The sequence below is a fragment of the Gorilla gorilla genome, chromosome 5 (assembly GCF_029281585.2).
Source record: "Gorilla gorilla gorilla isolate KB3781 chromosome 5, NHGRI_mGorGor1-v2.1_pri, whole genome shotgun sequence".
NCBI lineage: Eukaryota > Metazoa > Chordata > Mammalia > Primates > Hominidae > Gorilla > Gorilla gorilla.
Window position 1 is genome coordinate 111,234,589 of NC_073229.2, and position 19,084 is coordinate 111,253,672.

General features: G+C 37.5%; 1 protein-coding gene across 2 annotated transcripts; it reads right to left on the reverse strand.

Annotated features, from left to right (window-relative positions):
* Nucleotides 1-1,627: 1,627 nt before the first annotated feature.
* Nucleotides 1,628-11,455, reverse strand: CGA (glycoprotein hormones, alpha polypeptide). 2 transcript variants are annotated; one of them, XM_063707277.1, is made up of 5 exons: nucleotides 11,147-11,455; nucleotides 4,236-4,330; nucleotides 2,640-2,732; nucleotides 2,375-2,559; nucleotides 1,640-1,963 (listed from the first exon to the last, which is right to left on the reverse strand). In XM_063707277.1, exons 2-5 carry the CDS (start codon nucleotides 4,321-4,323, stop codon nucleotides 1,886-1,888), a joined length of 444 nt encoding a protein of 147 aa, XP_063563347.1. In that variant the 5' UTR covers nucleotides 4,324-4,330; nucleotides 11,147-11,455; the 3' UTR covers nucleotides 1,640-1,885. The 2 variants fall into 2 exon arrangements, with proteins under 2 accessions (XP_055247124.1, XP_063563347.1); XM_055391149.2 differs by lacking the exon at nucleotides 2,640-2,732 and having other exon boundaries at nucleotides 1,628-1,963; nucleotides 11,147-11,442.
* Nucleotides 11,456-19,084: the final 7,629 nt, after the last annotated feature.

Consider the following 19,084-nt stretch of genomic DNA (forward strand, 5'->3'; position numbering starts at 1 on the left):
CCTATAATCCCAGCACTTTGGGAGGCTGAGGTGGGGGATCACTTGAGGCCAGGAGTTTGAGACCAGCCTGGCCAACATGGTGAAACCCTGTCTCTACTGAAAATACAAAAATTAGCCGGGCACAGTGGCATGTGCCTGTAATCCCAGGTATTTGAGAGGCTGAGACAGGAGAATCACTTGAACCTGGGAGGCAGAGGTTGCAGTGAGCCAAGATCTCACCACTGCACTCCAGCCTGTGCAACAGAGCAAGACTCTGTCTCAAAAAAAAAAAAAAAAAAAAAAAAAAGTACATGCACTTCCTATTTTAACTTACTACCCTAACACCTGATATGTTTACCAGCCTGCTAAGGAACAAAGAACTGGCTTGCCACTCAGAAATAAAATTTCGACAAATGGGTGATGATCAAAATTTCTTTCTGAAAACCTTACCGGTTACCAGTGTGATTATCTTTTTTAAATTACAGGCTCCATTAGGAGTAGAACTTTTTTGAGTAGCTATGATCTCCACCATGGCTAATATAATTTAATATTTATAATACAATTGTCCTCAAGGTAAGGACCACCTCTCAGTATAAATGCTCAACAGATGTGGTGTTGAAGCATGGCACTACTCTTAGGCATTTTTCGTTTGTTTGTTTTTTTGAGACTGAGTCTCGCTCTCTATCGCCCAGGCTGGAGTGCAGTAGCACGATCTCAGCTCACTGCAACCTCCGCCTCCCAGGTTCAAGTGATTCTCCTGCCTCAGCCTCCTGAGTAGCTGGGATTACAGGCGCCCACCACCATGCCTGGCAATTTTTGTATTTTTAGTAGAGATGGGGTTTCACCATGTTGGCCAGGCTGGTCTCAAACTCTTGACCTCAAGTGATCTGCCCGTCTTGGCCTCCCAAAGTGCTGGGATTACAGGTGTGAGCCACCATGCCCGGCCATCTTAAACATTTTAAAAAACAAAGTGAATATGCCAGGCATCTGACCTAGACCATAGTTCTGAGCCAGATCTGAATGTGAAGAACAAAATCTGATGTCTCTGGTATTTCAGAGTAATGCCCAGTTTCAATTGGTGCAATGATGCCCTTTCCTTGGCCTCTATTCAGTTATAGCCTGGCTGCCAGGGACTAATAAGATGAGCGTTTTTCAGCCAGGCATAAAGCAAGTAAATAGAAACTTCAGTCTGGGAATGATTTTGTCTTTCCCAAATCCTAGAGAAGTGTTCTCCCTTTTCTTTTTCTTTTGTTTGTTTGTTTTTTATTGTCCCCTTCTAACAGTAAAAAGTTTCTGATCAAATGTTCCCAATATATGGATAATTATTGATTTATAAATTGTATACATGTATTACCATACTAATGTATCTGTGCTTTTATAAAATCAGTCAAAATGGAAACTTAAAAAGTTATATAAAAATTAATATAAATAGAAGTTCTCATATTTTCTTCTCTTGCCCTAATAAATGTCTTATAAGTAGCCCACTGGCTGAAAGGACTCACACACTGCTAGGTGTGGTAACAGCAAGGCTCTCCAATGTCAGGTCACCAAACACATTTGGCCCCAACTCACCCAATGGCCCACTCTCTTCCATTAATGCTGTCCAAAGCAACTGGCTTTACTTTGAAGAAAAATGATAATTCAGTGATTGAATGATGATTTAAAAGGCTTTATTTGCAGTGAAACAAGCTAAATGCTGTATTCATTCCAAATGAAAAGAACTAGACTGCTGATTGTACTGTAGGATAAGGAGGAAGGCAGTAAAGCTGCAGTATATCCTTGAAGTGTGTCAAAGTGGTATGGTAAGGAAAAGGAGAGTTTTATCTCACAAAGCCATAAACACTAAACAACTTAATTTTCCATTCCAGAAAATCAGCAGTCATCAAGACAGCACTTGGTAAAACATTTAAGATTTGTGATAATAACAAGTACTGCAGTGGCACGCCGTGTGGTTCTCCACTTTGAAACCCCCCATTACTGTGACCTAAAGGGGAAGGAAAAAAAACATATTATAGATTAGATGATAGATAGATAGAGACAAAATTGAAGAATATTACATAAAATTGTCTGCATTCTGCTGAAATAAGTAGATGCATACTACATTTGCACAGTCTCCTTTTGAGGAAATATTTTTAGCACAAGTAAGCTGTACTTTCTCCCAACCTGCCCCTTGTCACCTCTACCCCTATTCTCCTCATTCTGAATAGATCCAGTCTATACCCACAAGACAATTGACTCTTTTCATTAATGGGTAGAAATGTATTCCCCACCTGTACAAATGCTCGACAGAGGCTGGGTCATTAGACACCTTTGGCATTAAATTCCATGGGTGGGCTCTATGAACATTTCTGTGATTGGGCTGTTAGAAAGCTTCTGGGGATCTTGAGGTTCTTACCCTGTTATATGATTTAGCTACACAGCAAGTGGACTCTGAGGTGACGTTTTTTTGGACCAACATCGTCTTCTTGGACCTTAGTGGAGTGGGATATGCTCTAGAGAAGCAGCAGCCCATGCACTGAAGTATTGGGGCACCCGGCTGGGAGAAGAATGGGTTTTCCTGTAGCGTGCATTCTGGGCAATCTATCGGGAAAAAAAAGGCAGAGTAAAATATCCAAAAAAGACTCAAAAAGAATCTATGAGGCCAGCACACTAGCTCACACCTGTAATCCTAGCACTTTGGGAGGCCTTAGTGGGTGGATTGCTTGAGCTCAGGAGTTTGAGAGCAGCCTGGGCAACATGGTGAAACCCTATCTCTACAAAAAATACAACAACAACAAAAATTAGCCAGACGTGATGGTGCACACCTGTAGTCCCAGCTGTTTGAGGGTCTGGGGCAGAAGAATCGCTTGAAGCTGGGAGGTCGAGGCTACAATGAGCCAAGATCATGCCACTGCACTCCAGCCTGGGTGACAAAGTGAGACCCTGACTCAAAAAAATGAGAAAAAATGTGGTGGCTCACACCTGTAATCTGAGCACTTTGGGAGGCTGAGGCAGGTGGATCACCAGAGGTTAGGAATTCGAGACCAGCCTGGCCAACATGGTGAAACCCCATCTCTACTAAAAATACAAAAATTTCGCTGGGCATGGTGGCAGGTGCCTGTAATACCAGCTACTCAGAAGGCTGAGGCAGAAGAATCACTAGAACCCGGAAGGCGGAGGTTGCAGTAAGCTGAGATCACGCGATTGCACTCCAGCCTGGGTGATAGAACGAGACTCTGTCTCAAAAGAAAAGGCAAGGCAAGACAAGGCAAGGCAACAAAGAAAAGAAACTGTGAATGCTTCCTTATTATGGGATAGTGAATATTATTTTTCCATCAAAAATGAAAGGAAACTAAGTAAGTGCTTTTTGGTTATATGTTAATCTTCATCTATAATATCTATTTAATATTTATACTGATTAATGTTCATGGGAAATAAAACTTAAAAACAAACATTTTTTACAGATATGCATAGAAAATCTCAGTTGCAGTCTCTCTTCAAGCATGGATTCTCTATCCCAATGCTAACAGTATGCCTAGAGGAAACAAAAAACTTCACAGATGAAAACATCATGTTCATCTGAAAAGAGAATTTTGCACAGAGGAAAAATATTTTTCCCTTTAGAATCTGCTATTGTTTTTCCCACAGTAACTCCAAATATTGACAGAGAGAAATATGTCAGAATTAAGAAAGCTTGGTGAGTGTAGAGAGCCTGATATCAGATCAGGCGCCCACACTTGGGACCTGGATTAAAATATTACCACTTCTATAGAGAAAAACCATAACCAATAGTAGCTCACAATTTCAAAGCAGAAGGAATTATATCAGCTACTATATGAGATTTTTCAGACAATACAGCAAAACAAATTTACTGTATAAAATGGTTTTGTTTTTCTCACTTGTTAACTGATGTGAAAATTCATCTACAAAGGCAATGTTAAAATCTCAAATCTGCCGGGAGAAATGTAAAAAATAACCGAGCTAACTGAATAAGGAGCATTTTCTTCTTGTAAGACTCAAGAATAAAAAGGAATCTATTTCCAATGAAAATGTATAGGCTGCTGCATAAATCGTTGTGTAAGATATCATTTTCACTGCACATTTTCTGAACCTAATTTAATTTTGTGTTCACAATCTACAAGTGCCTAGATATGAATCCAGCAGCAAAGACTTATTACTTTTGAAAAGGTGGTAGAAATGTAATTAATGGAGTTATTGATGTACATCTAGAAATGTGTGTTGTCCTTATTACTTGAACCACAAACTTGGTCACCCACCCTGCACATCAGGAGCGGAATGGAGAACGTGCAGAAACACCGACAATGTGACCAGAAAGATAACTGCATATTTTCTGTAGCAATCCATGGCGCTCCTGCAGACAGACATGGCAAAAAAAAAAAACACCAGTTAATCTAAAATTGGCTTATCAGCCATAACAACAACCAGTAGTTTCAACATTACTATTAATAATAGTCATCAGTGTCTTGACCTCCCTGCTTTTAGCTCCCAACATATACTAAAACCATGTAATTTTTTTAAAAAAAAGTTCTCCTTAGGAAAGAGATAGATAACTGAATCTTCCCATTTCTCACATTAACTGTAGAAATTGGTTTAATAATAATTACAAAAAATTCTCTTTTTAAATTCTTTAAAATTTAAATTTTAAATTATCTGTCATCCTGTTAAGAAGCCTCAATGTCCTTATTTGTAAAACATGGAACTTAAACAAGATAATACCTAAGAAAATATATATAAACTTATATATGAGATATAAAATATACAATCATTTGATGGAGGATAAACACAAAGTATTCAACATTATCAGCCATTAAGGAAATGCAAATTAAAACTACAATGACATATTACATATCTATCGGAATGGCTAAAATAAAAAATAACACCAAATACTGGCATGGATGCAGAGAATCAAGATAACTCAGGCATTGCTGGTCTGGTAGGAATACAAAACGGTACAGCCACTCTGGGAAATACTTTGGCAGTTTCTGATAAAACTAAACATGTAGTTACCATATGCCCCAACAGTTGCACTTTTGGGCATTTATCTCAGAGAAATGAAGACTATGTTCACACAAAACTTATATATAAATATTCATAGAAACTTTGTTTAGAGTAGCCAAAAAAACTGGAAACATTTCAAATGTCCATCAGCAGGTGAATGGTCATACAAATGATGGTATAGCCATACCGTGGAATACTGTCCAGCAACAAAAAAATGAACACACTATTGATACACACAGCAGCTTGAATGGATCTCAAGAGAATTATGCTGAATGCAGGCTGAATACTATATGATTCTATTTATATAACACTGTGGAAATAACAAAATTATAGAGATAGAGAATAGATTAATGGTTTCAAAGAGTTAGCACTGGGAAAGAAGTGTATGAGGGTGAGTGTGGCTCTAAAGGGATAGCACAAGGGAGCTGTGGTGATGGGACAGCCGCATGTTGATAGGGATGTTAGTCACACTAATCTACACATGGTATAAAACTGCATAACAGAGCACTAGTATTATGTGTGTGTGTGTGTGTGTGTGTGTCTTAAATCTGAATAAGCTGTATAGGCGGCAGCAATGTCAGTTCTCTAGTATTCACCTTGTGCTATAGCTATACAAGATAATTATCAATGAGGGAACAAGCTGAAGGATGTACAGGACTTCTCTGTACATTTTTTGCAACTTCCTCTAAATCTGCAATTATTCAAAATAAAAGTTTTTTTAAAAAAAATTCAGAATGAGGTTTAAAGGTACATATGAGTCAAAACTTACGGTTATTTTTCATGTAGACTGACATAATAGGGCTGAGTTTCTGCTAGATGTTTATATTAACTCATAATACTTCTTAGGAATAATTTGTCAGACAGCAGAACTAAGTTTATAACACATGTTGAGTATATCTATTCTGAACATCTGAAATCTGAAATGGCCCACAATCTGAAACATTTTGAGCACCAACATGATTACACAAGTGGAAATTTCCACATATAAGTACTTAACAGAAACTTTGTTTACGCACAAAATATTTAAAATAGTATATAAAATTACCTTCAGGCTATGTGTATATGAAACAAATGAATTTTATGTTTAGACATGGGTCTCATCCCCAAGATATCTCACTATGTGTATGCAAATATTCCAATATCCAAAAAAAATTAAAATCTAAAACACCTTTCATCCTCAGCATTTCAGATAAAGGATACTCAAGCTGTATAGAAATTCAGATTGTGTAAGTATGAAGGCTAAAACAAATGTATGTCATTATTTCTACCTAATATATATATTTATATGTAAGTAATTTTGAGTTCTATTGATCTTCACACATAATTAACACTGAATAAATATTGTTCTAAGTCAGTGGTTCTCAAAGTGTGATCTGGGAACCCCAAAGATTTTCAGTGGATCTGTGAGGTTAAAATGATTTTCATAATAATACTAAAATGTTGTTGGTCTTTTTTTCCTCTTCATCCTCTTGGGTGTTCAGAGAAATTTTCTAGAGGCTACATGGCATGTAATTTTACAACAGATTGAATGAAAAAGCACATGAGAATTTAGCTATGTTCTGTTAGGCCAGACGCTGAAGAGTTTTGCAAAAGGGTAAAACAATGCCACTCATCACTAATTTTTTTCTTGAAAATTGTCATTTTTAAAAAATAAATATATGTTATATGTGTTAACATATGATGGATTTTTCTAAATGAATAAATATTTTAAAACTTTAGCATAATCACTAAGCTATTAAATATTAATGGATATAAACTCATGAATAGAAGCTCTTTGGGCTCTTCAATAATTTTTTTTTTTGAGATTGAGTCTCCCTCAATTGCCCAGGATGGAATGCAGTCATGCAATCTTGGCTCACTGCAACTTCCACCTCCTGGGTTCAAGCAATTCTCCTGCCTCAGCCTCCTGAATAGCTGGGACTACAGGCACATGCCACCACGCTTGGCTAATTTTTTTTTTTTTGTATTTTTAGTAGAGACGGGGTTTCAGCATATTGGCCAGGCTGGTCTCAAACTCCTGACCTCGTGATCCACCTGCCTCGGCCTCCCAAAGTGCTGGGATTACAGGCGTGAGCCACCACGACCAGCCTGGGCTCTTCAATAATTTTTAAGAGTGTAAACAGGTTCTGAGATCAATAAGTTTGAGAATACACAAAGCCATAAGGAAATGTTCAGAATTAAAACTAGTTTCCTTTTTAAACTACTATCATTTTTGTGCCTTAATATTGCAGCTCATATATTATGAAAATTCAGCCATTATGCAGTGAACAACTATATCAGAATTAATTCAGAGAGAAACATTTATAATAAGATTGCAGAATGTGAAAGCATGAAGTCAATGCGCATTTTAGAATTGCCTTTATAATAAAGTGAAAAGAAGATTGAAAAAGTGAAACAAAAATCACTATTGCTGTAGCAGAAACTATTACCTTTCTTTGCCTTTATTTTGAAAAGAGATGACATTAACCAAGTAAAAACAGAATAACCTTCAAATTCTAGGTGATTTTGAAAGCATTTTAATAAATATTTTTATCATCCTAATCACCCTCAGGTTTTTGTTTTAAAATTCAAAAGAAAATATTAAGAATCAGGGGGAGAAATTAAATTCTGCTAGGATTTATGCTATTTTGCAAAAATATGCTCAATCTAAAGTCAGATTTACTAATCTCAGCTTCTTTTGGTATTTCACATGAGTATTTTCCGAACTTCAAAGGCCCTGTACACAACCTCAGACTAACCTGCAATACACACCAACATACCCTTATATCCCATCACCCACCACATCAAGATAATATGTGTCCAAGAAAACATGAGTTTTCTCAACTTGGCCTTCTTTCTCTCCCTTTTCAGTTCATCTACTTCAGAGTCTTTTAAGGAGCTGCTCAACAGCCAGATTCACTGTGAAGTTTTCACCCAACCCCAACGACAAAATAAATATCTTTCTCCACTGCACTCACCTATCACTTGGCTTATAATTCTTAGATGATGCCCCACAGTCTAACCAGTTATGTACACGTCTATCTCTTCATCCACAAAGAAAGTTTCTTTCTTTTTATTTAAATTAGAAATGGGGTCTCGAGAGGTGGAAGCGGCAGTGAGCCGAGATTGCGCCACTGCACTCTACCCTGGGCAACAAAGAGACTCCGTCTCAAAAAAAAAAAAAAAAGAAAGAAAGAAAGAAAGAAAAGAAAAGAAGTGGGCATCTCACTATGTTGTCTAGACATCTTACTTTAAAAGGATTTTTTTTTTTGGTAATAAAAACAGAGCAGAAGAGCTGCAAAGTGAAGCCCTTTGTTCATTGCCCCTGTGTTTACTGCTGTGGCAGATTGTACTTTCCAAAAATGGCCACAAAAATACCCCTCAGCCTACATTTATTTGCAGTGTGACCTTGTCACTCCCACATCAAACAGTGGTATGTCTATCTTTGTATTTTTATCTTTGTACCCCATTTCATCTACATAGGCCCTTGACTGCTTAGATCAGGAATATAGCAGTAGTGACACTGGGCAAGTAGCAGGTATATCCCTTAACTGACCTGGCAGTTCCTGCTTCCCATCTCTTAGAAGCTGAGGTGGGAGGATCACTGGAGCCTGAGTGGATGAGGCTGCAGTGAACTGGGATCGAGCCACTGTACTCCAGCCTGGGAGACAGTGAGAAACCCTATCTTGAAAAAAAAAAAAGAGAGAGAGACAGAAAGAAAGAAAAAGAAAAGAAGAGGAGAGTAGAGGAGAGGGGAAGAGGGGAGAGGAGGGGGAAAGAAAGAAAGAGAGAGAGAAAAGAAAAAAGAAAAGAAAAGAGAGCAAGTTCAGGTATTTTAAACTTATCAAGCTATAAGGACTGTCTGCAGTGGGGAACAGCAGGGGAACAGGGAAAGGGAAAAAAGCATTAGCTTTCTTTCTTTTTTTTTTTTTTTTTTTTTGAGACATGGTCTCACTCTGTGGATCAGACTGGAGTGTAGTGCCACAATCACGGCTCATTACAGTCTCAACTTCCCAAGCTCAGGTGATCCTCCCATCTTAGCCTCCCGGGTAACTGGGACAACAGGAGTGTGCCAGCAAACCCGGCTAATTTGGGAGTGGTTTTTTGTGTTTGTTTTTTTGTTTTGTTTTGTTTTGTTTGTAGAGACAGGGTTTCTCTATGTTGCCCAGGCTGATCTTCAACTCCTGGGCTCAAGTGATATCCCCGGCTCTGCCTCCCAAAGTGCTAGAATTTCAGGCGTGAGCCCCTGTGCCCAGTCAGCATTGGCTTTCACATACATTCACTTGCTTTATTTTCTTTACACCTGTGTCATATATTAGAAAACTACACATTAGAGAATTTAAAAGATTTGCCAAAGTTGCTCAGAAAGTGATCTGATGCTAAGATGGTGTCCTTCCACTTGTACTACCCCTATAGCCTAGAAGTATACCATTAATCCATGTCCTCCTTTATAACTTGGAGTCACACATGGATCATGCTGTTTCAGTTATCTTGTCTAATTTGATTTCTAACATGGTTATTGATTCTACCCCTAAGTGCCCCACCTTAAACCACAGAGTGTTAAAGATGCTGGATCATTTCTACAATGTTATCTCTAAGCCTGGTGAACCAAGAAATTGCTAGACTACTTTGTGCAACATTACAATGGCACTGCTGTAACATTATATGCCAAATCCAGAATGTGCAAAGATCAGAAGTTGATAGCAAACTACTCTAGGATTCACAACCTGTAAAAATGAAGTTTGGTGCTATGAACCATGCTGTTCTCAAAAGAAATGTAAGTTCACTCCTGTAAATTTTCTCTTTGAGAAAGTAGATTACTTTGATGTGCTTTTAAGCAAGACGTACATTACCTTCTAAGTTAGCCATTTCTGTTACCCAGCTCTTACTTTGAGTTTTCATGTAAATTTGGGTCTCACATTAAAAAGAAATGTACACTGCAACTGAAAATCTGCTCTGGAACATAATTAATTGCTTTTCTAACATTTTTCTCACACACTACCCTTTTCAGCAGGAAATGGTAAGGAATATGACTCACTTAAAATTTCAATGACTCTTACTGCAAAAAAAAAAAAACTTAAGAAAACCAAAGTTGAAATTAACATGAAAAACCACGAACCTTTTATAAATGATGACCACTCTTGTCTTTTTTAAATAATTCAAGAATATAGCAATGTATTACATGCAATTTGGTTGACCAATATTATGAATAATTGAATTGGTATTAAGTCAAGTAATTATTTAAAAGATATTTTCAGAAACTTTAAAAGATTCCTTTTCTAAAGCAAAATATCTGACTTTTGACTGGGAAAAAGATTGAAGAGCTGAAGAAACAAAATATCTACGGAGATGAAAGGGAGCTTCTGCATTCCTAAGGGACCCATATAGTGTCAGCCCATAGTTCTTCACACATGCCCATAGCCTATTCTTCAACGCTAATAAGGAGGGACAAAAAAGGTCTTTTATTTTCTAGTGTCTATTTCCCAATCAGCCACCAATTAATGCTAATGCTAAGATAACCAAGGTTAGCTGCAAAAAAGTTTCCAGAAACTCATTGGAACTAATCAATTAGACTTGGGCAAGTGACTTATCATTGAAAATTCATGAATAATAGCTAGAGAAATAATACCAACTTTGATTTTTGTAGCATTTTATTAAAGAAGAAAAATGAAAACAATGACGTTCAAGAAATTCCATGCTACTATTCAAGTCTGCATGAGAACATCTATTCAAAAGATAATCAGAAGCTATAGTCATTCAGCTGCACAAGTGAGCCACTTTATCATGGGCCAGCTTGAAGATATAGTTATACATCACTTAAAAATGGATAATAAAACAATATCATAATGTCTACTTGCCCTCTGTCTGGCTCCTGGAAGCCACTCAAAAGAATTTCTTTCCAATGACATACAATAATTCTTGAGGAAAATTTTTAGATCCTGACAGGCACTCAAGCATCTCAGCAGGAGACATTGGGTTTCTGGCTTCTGTTAGATAACATCTTACCCTATGATCACAGCCAAATTTTACAGACTTCCTTCTAATTCAATCATAAGTGCTGAAAAGAGAATGAGTAAAAGCCTGTCTCTGTTCTTATTAAGGTATATGCAGAGACTTTGGAATCTTCCTCATATTCTCAAATATTTTACTCCTCAATTAAAATCCCCCAAAATTATTTCATTCATATTACCTTTCTCTGGGCTTTTTGCAGGATGTGTTCAGGGCGGTTGACTGTGGATCCGAAGAGGGATTTTAGCTTCGTCTTGTGAGTTCTCAGTAACTGCAGTTAATGAAATCCTCACCCGCTTTTATACCAGCAGAGTGTTTCCACCTGCATCTAAGCCCTGGGATCAACAGGAAATTCCATCCAATGATTGAAGGGTACTTGGTGTAATTACCATGACGTCAATTTTTACCATGACGTCAATTTGATCTTATCTTGTTTCAACCCTTAGGTCATTTTTGTTTTGAGCCATTTTCAGGTGATGGTGACGACAAGGTCAGCCTATGAAAAGAGAGTACACTGTCACTTTGTACGTAATTTTATTGAGCCATACACATAACATCCTGAAAGCTGACACTTTCCTATAAACAAGAGACATTTAATTAGCTAAGTACCTGATATTTACCTAAACAACAGCTATAGATTTCAGAAAATAGATATAGAGCATTTCCAGGCTTATACCACTATTTAATTAGGAAACAGAAAAATAAAACACATGCCTATTTAGACTTTTCTAAAATTAATTTGCATCTGAATTTAATAAAGATGCATGAGAAAGGTATGAGGCAATTCTAAGAAGGACTGAATGGTTCTCAATATACGTGCCTGGTTTTTGGTTTTTTTTTTTTTCTCATTTCACTTTTGTAAAGCTCAGTTTCTGCCTGAACAGAAAATATGTTATGTCATGGCTTGCCAGGTGTGGGACACTTAGCTCCAAGGTTCCCAACCCAGTGTCACCCTAAAACCTGCACAGCTCTTCAGACTACTGTGGCTTCTTTTTTGCACACAGAGATTATGACCCTTCAAAAGTTCCTATCTTTATCTATTCTGCTCAGTGCCACTTCCGTAAGGAACTGGCTTAGATACAGACTACCAAGGACCTCTTCAACAAAGAGTTTAGAAGATCTATGTGATGCAAAAAGCAATTCTTGTTTAACATAAAGAAACTTGCCAAAGAACGCAAAGTTGTTTTGTGATTTATTTTCTGTGATAAACAAATTTGTTTAGGTTCTTACACCTTTTCAGATTTCCGTTGTTTCTTTCCAGTATGCATCCCAACCATTCACCTTTTCTTAGTGATGCTCCTTTTTGGGGGGCGAGTGGGGGAGATGGAATCTCGCTCTGTCGCCCAAGCTGGAGTGCAGTGGCACAATCTCACTGCAGTCTACGCCTCCCGGGTTCAAGCACTTCTCCTGCCTCAGCCTCCGAGTAGCTGGGACTACATGTGTGCGCCATAATGCCTGGCTAATTTTTGTATTTTTGGTAGAGACAGGAGTTTCACCATGTTGGCCAGGCTGGTTTAACCCCTGACCTCAAGTGATCCACCCACCTCGGCTTCCAAAAGTGCTGGGATCACAGGCATGAGCCACCGTGCCGGGCCTTCCTAGTGATGATTGATGCCACCATTATTCAAGAATTTCTATCATTTAAATATCAACCAACTGGCAGTATATTTTCAATGTAGCAGACTTATTTTGAAAATCTTTCCATCTAGGCATTTCACTCTTCTTTGTTCTATTCTTTCTCTTTTATTTGTGCCTTCTTTACATCCTTTTATTTCTTTTTTATCTGAATGATAACATAGAAACAATGTTTCTAGGATGCTCTTATTAAATTATTTTTGTTTGGCTTATGATTTCATAGTGGATTTTATTTTTATTTCACATTTCTATATAAGAATTATGAATATTAGGGAATTCTTATGAAAATGTTTATTGTGTTTTTAAAGTTTACGTACTGTTTTTTAATTTTTTTAGTGATGTGGCTACATAAATAATACAAAAGTCAGTGCCTTTAACACCTGACTTATCTTCCCCATGCCCTCAATTATTCTACTCAGAAGCAATGTTTCCAGTTTCTTACTTATGTTTCTGCAGACACTCTATGTATGTACAAACAAATTATATTTAAGTCTCCATCCCTGTTGAAATTCTCCTTAAAATAACAAACAGAATACAAAAATTAGAGGAACCCCTGCCTTTGTGCTTAGAGAATCTCTGTTAGTATGGTATAAATTATACTTCTCTGTACTTTCTACAACAAACATATATTACTTTTATAATTGGGGAAAGTACTGTTAACAAAAACATGTTTCTAAGTTTCACTATTTCATGTGGCTGCTTCCATTTATTATTGACAGTTTTATCCCATATCTGATAGTTCTATTTTCTTTACTCTGGGTAAGAGCAGGTTTAGTGGGTGAAGGATAAAAATACCACTCCTCAGTCATTGACAGTTACCTCCCAGCTGCTAAAGTCTGAAGCATCTGTCACCAAAAAGATAGGCTGGCTGAAGAACTGGGATGACACAGGGCAACTCGCCACCTTTACTAGGCAAAGTCCTGAGAGCCTATAGAGTATACAGGTCAGGAACTTCTTTGCAAAGCAGTATGACACAGTTAAGTATGTACGCGCTATGTTAAATGCATGAGTTTTTTTCCTAATGAAGTTTTGTCATTTACACGCTGAATTTTTTTAAATAACCATCTTTGTAAATGTTTCATATGCTTACTTGATTGTTTTATTCAACATAATTTGAACTTTCTAATAGCAAAACATGATTATCACAAACATTATGCTGTAATCAGAACAGCTCAGGTATGTAAAATCCTTGCATTTCCAAGTGGCTTTTTCTTTGGTAATTTTAACGATACATTACACAATTTTAAATTTTCAAGTAGTAGAAAAGTATATACAATGAAAAATAAGTCTTCCTCTTACTCCAAAATCCTTAATTCCATTCCCAAAGGTATTTATTTTTTAAAATTTCTTAATGTTTCCAGAAATTTAGTATGTATATACATACGTTTTCTGGGGTTTTGCTGTACACAAATAGAAACACAAGATACACATTGTTTAGTGCCTTGCCTTCTTTCTGTTTTTAAAAACATAACAATGTATCTTGGTGGTTTCTTTCATATCCAAATGTGTGGATCTAACCCATACTTTTGAATATTATAAGATATAAAGGACCATGAATTATTCAACCAGCATTCTATTAATGATCATTTGCATCATTTCCAGTTTTTAAATGTTATAAACAATATTATAATTATCATCTTGCTCTGGTTACATATATAATTATAGTTCTAGAATAAGTTTTTAGAAGTGGAATTGTTGGATCAAAGAATATGAGTATTTTAAACTTGAGTAGAAGTTGCTCAGGTACTCACTCTTCTCCACCCCTCCTCAAAGTTAATGCTATGAAATGTGTTAATTTTTGTTGAACTAACAGATGAAAAACAATATTTTATTTTTATTTGCATGTAAATAATTTTGAGCAGGACTGAACATAATTTCATAAGTTGTGGTCATTTATGACTTTTTTTCTGTGAACTGCCTGTTCAAAAATCTTTCTCAAGTTCTTAATTCTGTCTTTAATTTTAAGTTTGACTTTTGACTCTTTTATGGTAGTTTTACAGTTGTTTTTATGTGGTCAAATTTATGTATCTTTTACTTTTAGACTTGCAGAGTTTATGTAATGCCAAGATTCTAAAAAGAAGTGCACATATTTTATTCTAGACTGTATACAGTGTTATTTATTTTAGGTTTAGCCCTTTAATTCATCTGTAATTTATTTTGGAAATGAAGTAGAAATCTATCTTCTTTTTAAACCTAAATGACAAGCCACGTGTTGTAATAACATGTATGGAATAATCAACTCTTCTTTCTCCACTAATTTGAAATTCTACTTACTTCCTAAATATTTTGAGGTCCATTTTTGGGTTCTCTACTGTTGTGACCTATATTAATAAAAAGATTCAATCAATGATAATTAAATATTTTAAATTTGTTTAGATCATTATTAGATATAATTATCAAGTGTCTCTTTACCAAGTGTATCAACAAAAGTGCATTATCAAAGAGAAATTAGACATAAATCATATCACTAACTTGCTAACAGTCTGTTTACTATAAATTAGAAGCATTGGGATTTTCCCTCACCATTCTCTTTGACTTGTCATGAGGCTCCTAACACCCTAATTTTCTAATCTTCACTTGACTCCTTAATGCTGTGTGGCTGTGTTTCTTGAAGTATATCTCATGTTTTGTCTAAAATCAGAACTACTAGGGTGTGGATTAAAGATACAGATTCATGGGTCCCATCCTATCCTGGTCCTGCTGGACCAAAATCTCTCTCAGTTGAGCCCAGAAATTTGCATTTCATCAGTCAAAGCTTGAGAACTGTGACTGCATAGCGTTGTCTTATTAAGCAATACAGGAATGTAAGTAAGGAGCAATATGGTTTGTTTTCATCTTCAACTGTCCCTGTAGCACAACTAAATCAAAAATGGTAAAGTTATTTGTTCAGTTCTGTGAGCCTCCCCTCTGTACAAACAGCTGAAACATCCTGCTATTAAGAATCTATGAGAAACAGCTTGAAGACCCAAAACAACTATCTCCTGGTCACAAACACCAAAACAGGCAGCAGAAAATTTCTTGATTGAGATGAGGTTTTTAATCAACAACAACAGATAAGGTGACTGACAGTCAGAAAGAATCACCTGAGATGTGATATCTAACACAGTGGCAGCAACAAAATCCCCCTACAACTGATGGACAAGAAGCAAACTGACTTGACACATGTAAAGCAGCCAAGAATATTCTCTACTATTTCAGTCAAAACAGTGTGGTCTAATCAATAATGCAAACATCCTGTTTCTCAAGCTAACAACCTCTGTCACTGGAACCCTCAGAGAGATAAAGAAACTGCTGGTACAATTATAGCTAATCTTTCTCTAGTCTGAAATGTCAATAGACTAGGCAAATAATGCTGCCAAGAAAGGGAGAAAAATCTCACAGGTGAAATCTAATTTATTTAACATTTTTCCATTTCTTTTTGCTTTGCACATGTCTCCTCCCACTTCCATTTCAGAAAGCTTTCAGTAATCAACTATGAAAGGATTCATGAGAGAAACAGGTTTTGTACAAGAAGGAAAGAGAAGCAATTGTATTGATAGAATTGTTCAGTTATATGCATATTGCAGGATGGGGAGGTGAAAGAGTAAAAGATGAAGTAACTTTCTACCCTAATTTTGCAGGAGAAGTCTTATGAGATACTATATTTTGCATGGGTTTGCCTAAAGATCCTCATCCTTAAAAAGCTGGCCTATTTTGCCATGAGAGGTAAGGGTACTACATTCAGAACCTCTGGGTATTCTCTCTGAGTATCTATATAAATGGCCATGTGGAGCTTTACAGATAGTGGAAGAACTTGGTGGGAGAGAGTCAAAGCCACTTTTATTAAGCGAAGGAGATTTCCTTTGGATGATGCTTTCCATGTTGTTAGAAGAAAACTTCAGACAAATCAAATTTAATGGAGTTTAATTGAGCAAAAAGAAGCAATGATTCATGAATCGGTCAGCCTCCAGAATCACAGCAGATTCAGAGAGACTCCAGGGGTGCCTCATGGTCAGAACAAATTTATAGACAAAAAAGGTAAAGTGACATCTAGGAATCAGAAGTGAGGTACAGAAATAGCTGGATTGTTTGCAGGCTGGCGTTTGCCTTATTTGAACACAGTTTGAACACTCAACAGTCTATGAGTGGTTGAAGTATGGCTGCTGGGAATGGCCAAGACTCACTTATTGTTACAGGTGCATACTCCCAAGTTAGGTTTTCTATTTTGTCTATTAAGCTAAGTTACGGTTAGTCCACAAAGATTCAAACATAGAAGTATGGAGTCCTTCTCAGGCTCTATTTAGTTCACTTTAACAGTGTGGATAACAGGAGTCCCATGGTTCCTTCTAGGATTGGGCAGTAGTGCCACTTGCCCTCATCTAAAATCTTGGCTGCTATTCAATGGAAAATACATTTAAGGGGAGAGTGAAACCTAATCACAAACATTATCTCAACACCCCTTCTCCACTCATACCATCTGTATCCCTGGGCTCTGGCTGAAATGGAGTGTGGGGGAATTTTGTCCATCCTCAGCCTCTAAATACAGCCCAGGCCTCAGTGGGACTGCAGCAAGTCCCAGTCATTGCTCAGACACTGGGAAGCTCTCTGTCACCAAGTTAACTCCCTATTTCTCCAGCATTTTTAGATGCATTATGAATGAGCCATTAGCCAGCAGTCCTTCTACTATGGTTTGGATATGGTTTGTTTGGCCCTACCAAATCTTATGTTGAAATTCAATCCCCAATGCTGGAGGTGGGGCCTAATGGGAGGTGTTTGGATCATGCGGGTGGATCCCTCATGACTAGCTTGGTGCCATCCTCATGGTAATGAATGAGTTCTTGCTCTATTATGCAAGTTCCCATGAGAGTTCTTCCCAGAGCTGGTTCTTAAAAAGAACCTGGTACCTCCCTCCCCTTTCTCTGCCTCCTTTTTTTCCAGGTGACTTCTGTACAATGTCTCCCCTCTCTTCTGACATGAATGGAAACAACCTGAAGCTTTCACCAAAAGCAGATGCAGCCACCATGCTTCTTGTACAGTCTGCAGAACTGTGAACCAAATAAACTTCTTTTCTTTATAAATTATCCAGCCTCTGGTATTCCTTTATAACAACACAAATAGACAAATGGGCTAAGACACTTTCTCAATACCCGTACATTCCCCGCACTCACATCTCCAGGATAAATGTACTTTCTGAGAGTTGGGGGCCAAATGGGAGTAGGGAATAAAGGTTTCCCACTTTGTCTTTCTTTATGCCTGATCAGTTTCAAAGGCCACCATGCCATATCAGGCATTTAAATCCATTCTCCCTGGGAGTGGTTTTAACTTGGGTCATTCTTTGAAATGCTAAGGCTGGATTCCAGAAGAAAAAAAAGAAGAAAGAGGAGAAAGAGTGGGCGTTAAATAATTTGTATATACCTGAAAATTGCCAAAGGAATAGAATACCATAAAACATAGAATGAGAGTTGCCAATAAAGAGATGGAGAGAAACCATATGGAGACTGATTCCTAGATTTTAGAGAATTGAAACAACATTATCATTATTTAACTATATGACCCCCTCTCCCTAACCCAAAAATATTGTATTTCTATTATGAATTTTGTTTTGAGAATTGTTTATATTCTTTGAGATAATTAGAGACATTCCGGATGCAGAAATTGGGTAGAAAGCTCTGGCCTAAAGCACAAAACATGCAAAACTTATCCTCTCTCATGGCTTCACATGAAATCTCTATTCCAGACCTGACATCTCCCTCGAGCTTCATGCCAGTGTCTTCATTCAGTGTATTAACTATCTGTTGCTATGCAACCAATTACTCCAAATGTAGCAGCTTAAATCAACAAGCTTTTATTGTCTCACATAGATTCTGAGGGTCAGAAATCTGGGAGCCCCTTATCTGGGTGGTTCTGAATCAAGGTCACTCAAAAGGTGTCATATGGGGCTGACATGCCAAGCTGTCATATGAGGCTACAGTTATCTAAAAGCTCAACTGGGGCTGGAGAATGCACTTCTAAACTCATTCACATGATTGCTGACAAGCTGCAGTTCCTCACTGGTTATTGGCCACAGACTTCAGTTCCTCATCACATGGGCCTCTTCATAGGGCTGCTAACAACACATTATCTGACTTCCTCTAGAGCAATAAACGAGAGGGAGAGAGTAGATGCCCAAAGCAGTCACTACTGGCAAGGATACAGCGTAACTGGAACTCTCATACATTATTGGTGGGAATGTAAATTGTACAATTGCTTCGGAAAACAGTTTGGCAGGTCCTTTTTTTTTTTTTTTTTTGGAGACGGGATCTCACTCTGTTGCCCAGAGCTGGAGTGCAGCGGCATAATCTCTGCTCACTGCAACCTCTGCCTCCCAGGCTCAAGTAATCCTCCCACCTCTGCCTCCCAAGCCGCAGGGACTACAGGCATGTGCCACCATGCCTGGCTAGATTTTTTTGTTGTTGTTGTATTTTTTGTAGAGACGGGGTTTCGCCATGTTGCCCAGGCTGGTCTG

What these genes read in the sequence shown, in the direction of transcription:
- CGA (XM_063707277.1), bottom strand. Translation starts at nt 4,323, where the DNA reads ATGGATTGCTACAGAAAATATGCAGTTATCTTTCTGGTCACATTGTCG. An exon ending in TTCCGCTCCTGATGTGCAGG is followed by an intron (nt 2,733 to 4,235) that starts GTGGGTGACCAA and finishes TATTTTTTGTAG; the next exon opens with AGATAGGGTTTCACCATGTT. An exon ending in TAGCTAAATCATATAACAGG is followed by an intron (nt 1,964 to 2,374) that starts GTAAGAACCTCA and finishes CTTCCCCTTTAG; the next exon opens with GTCACAGTAATGGGGGGTTT.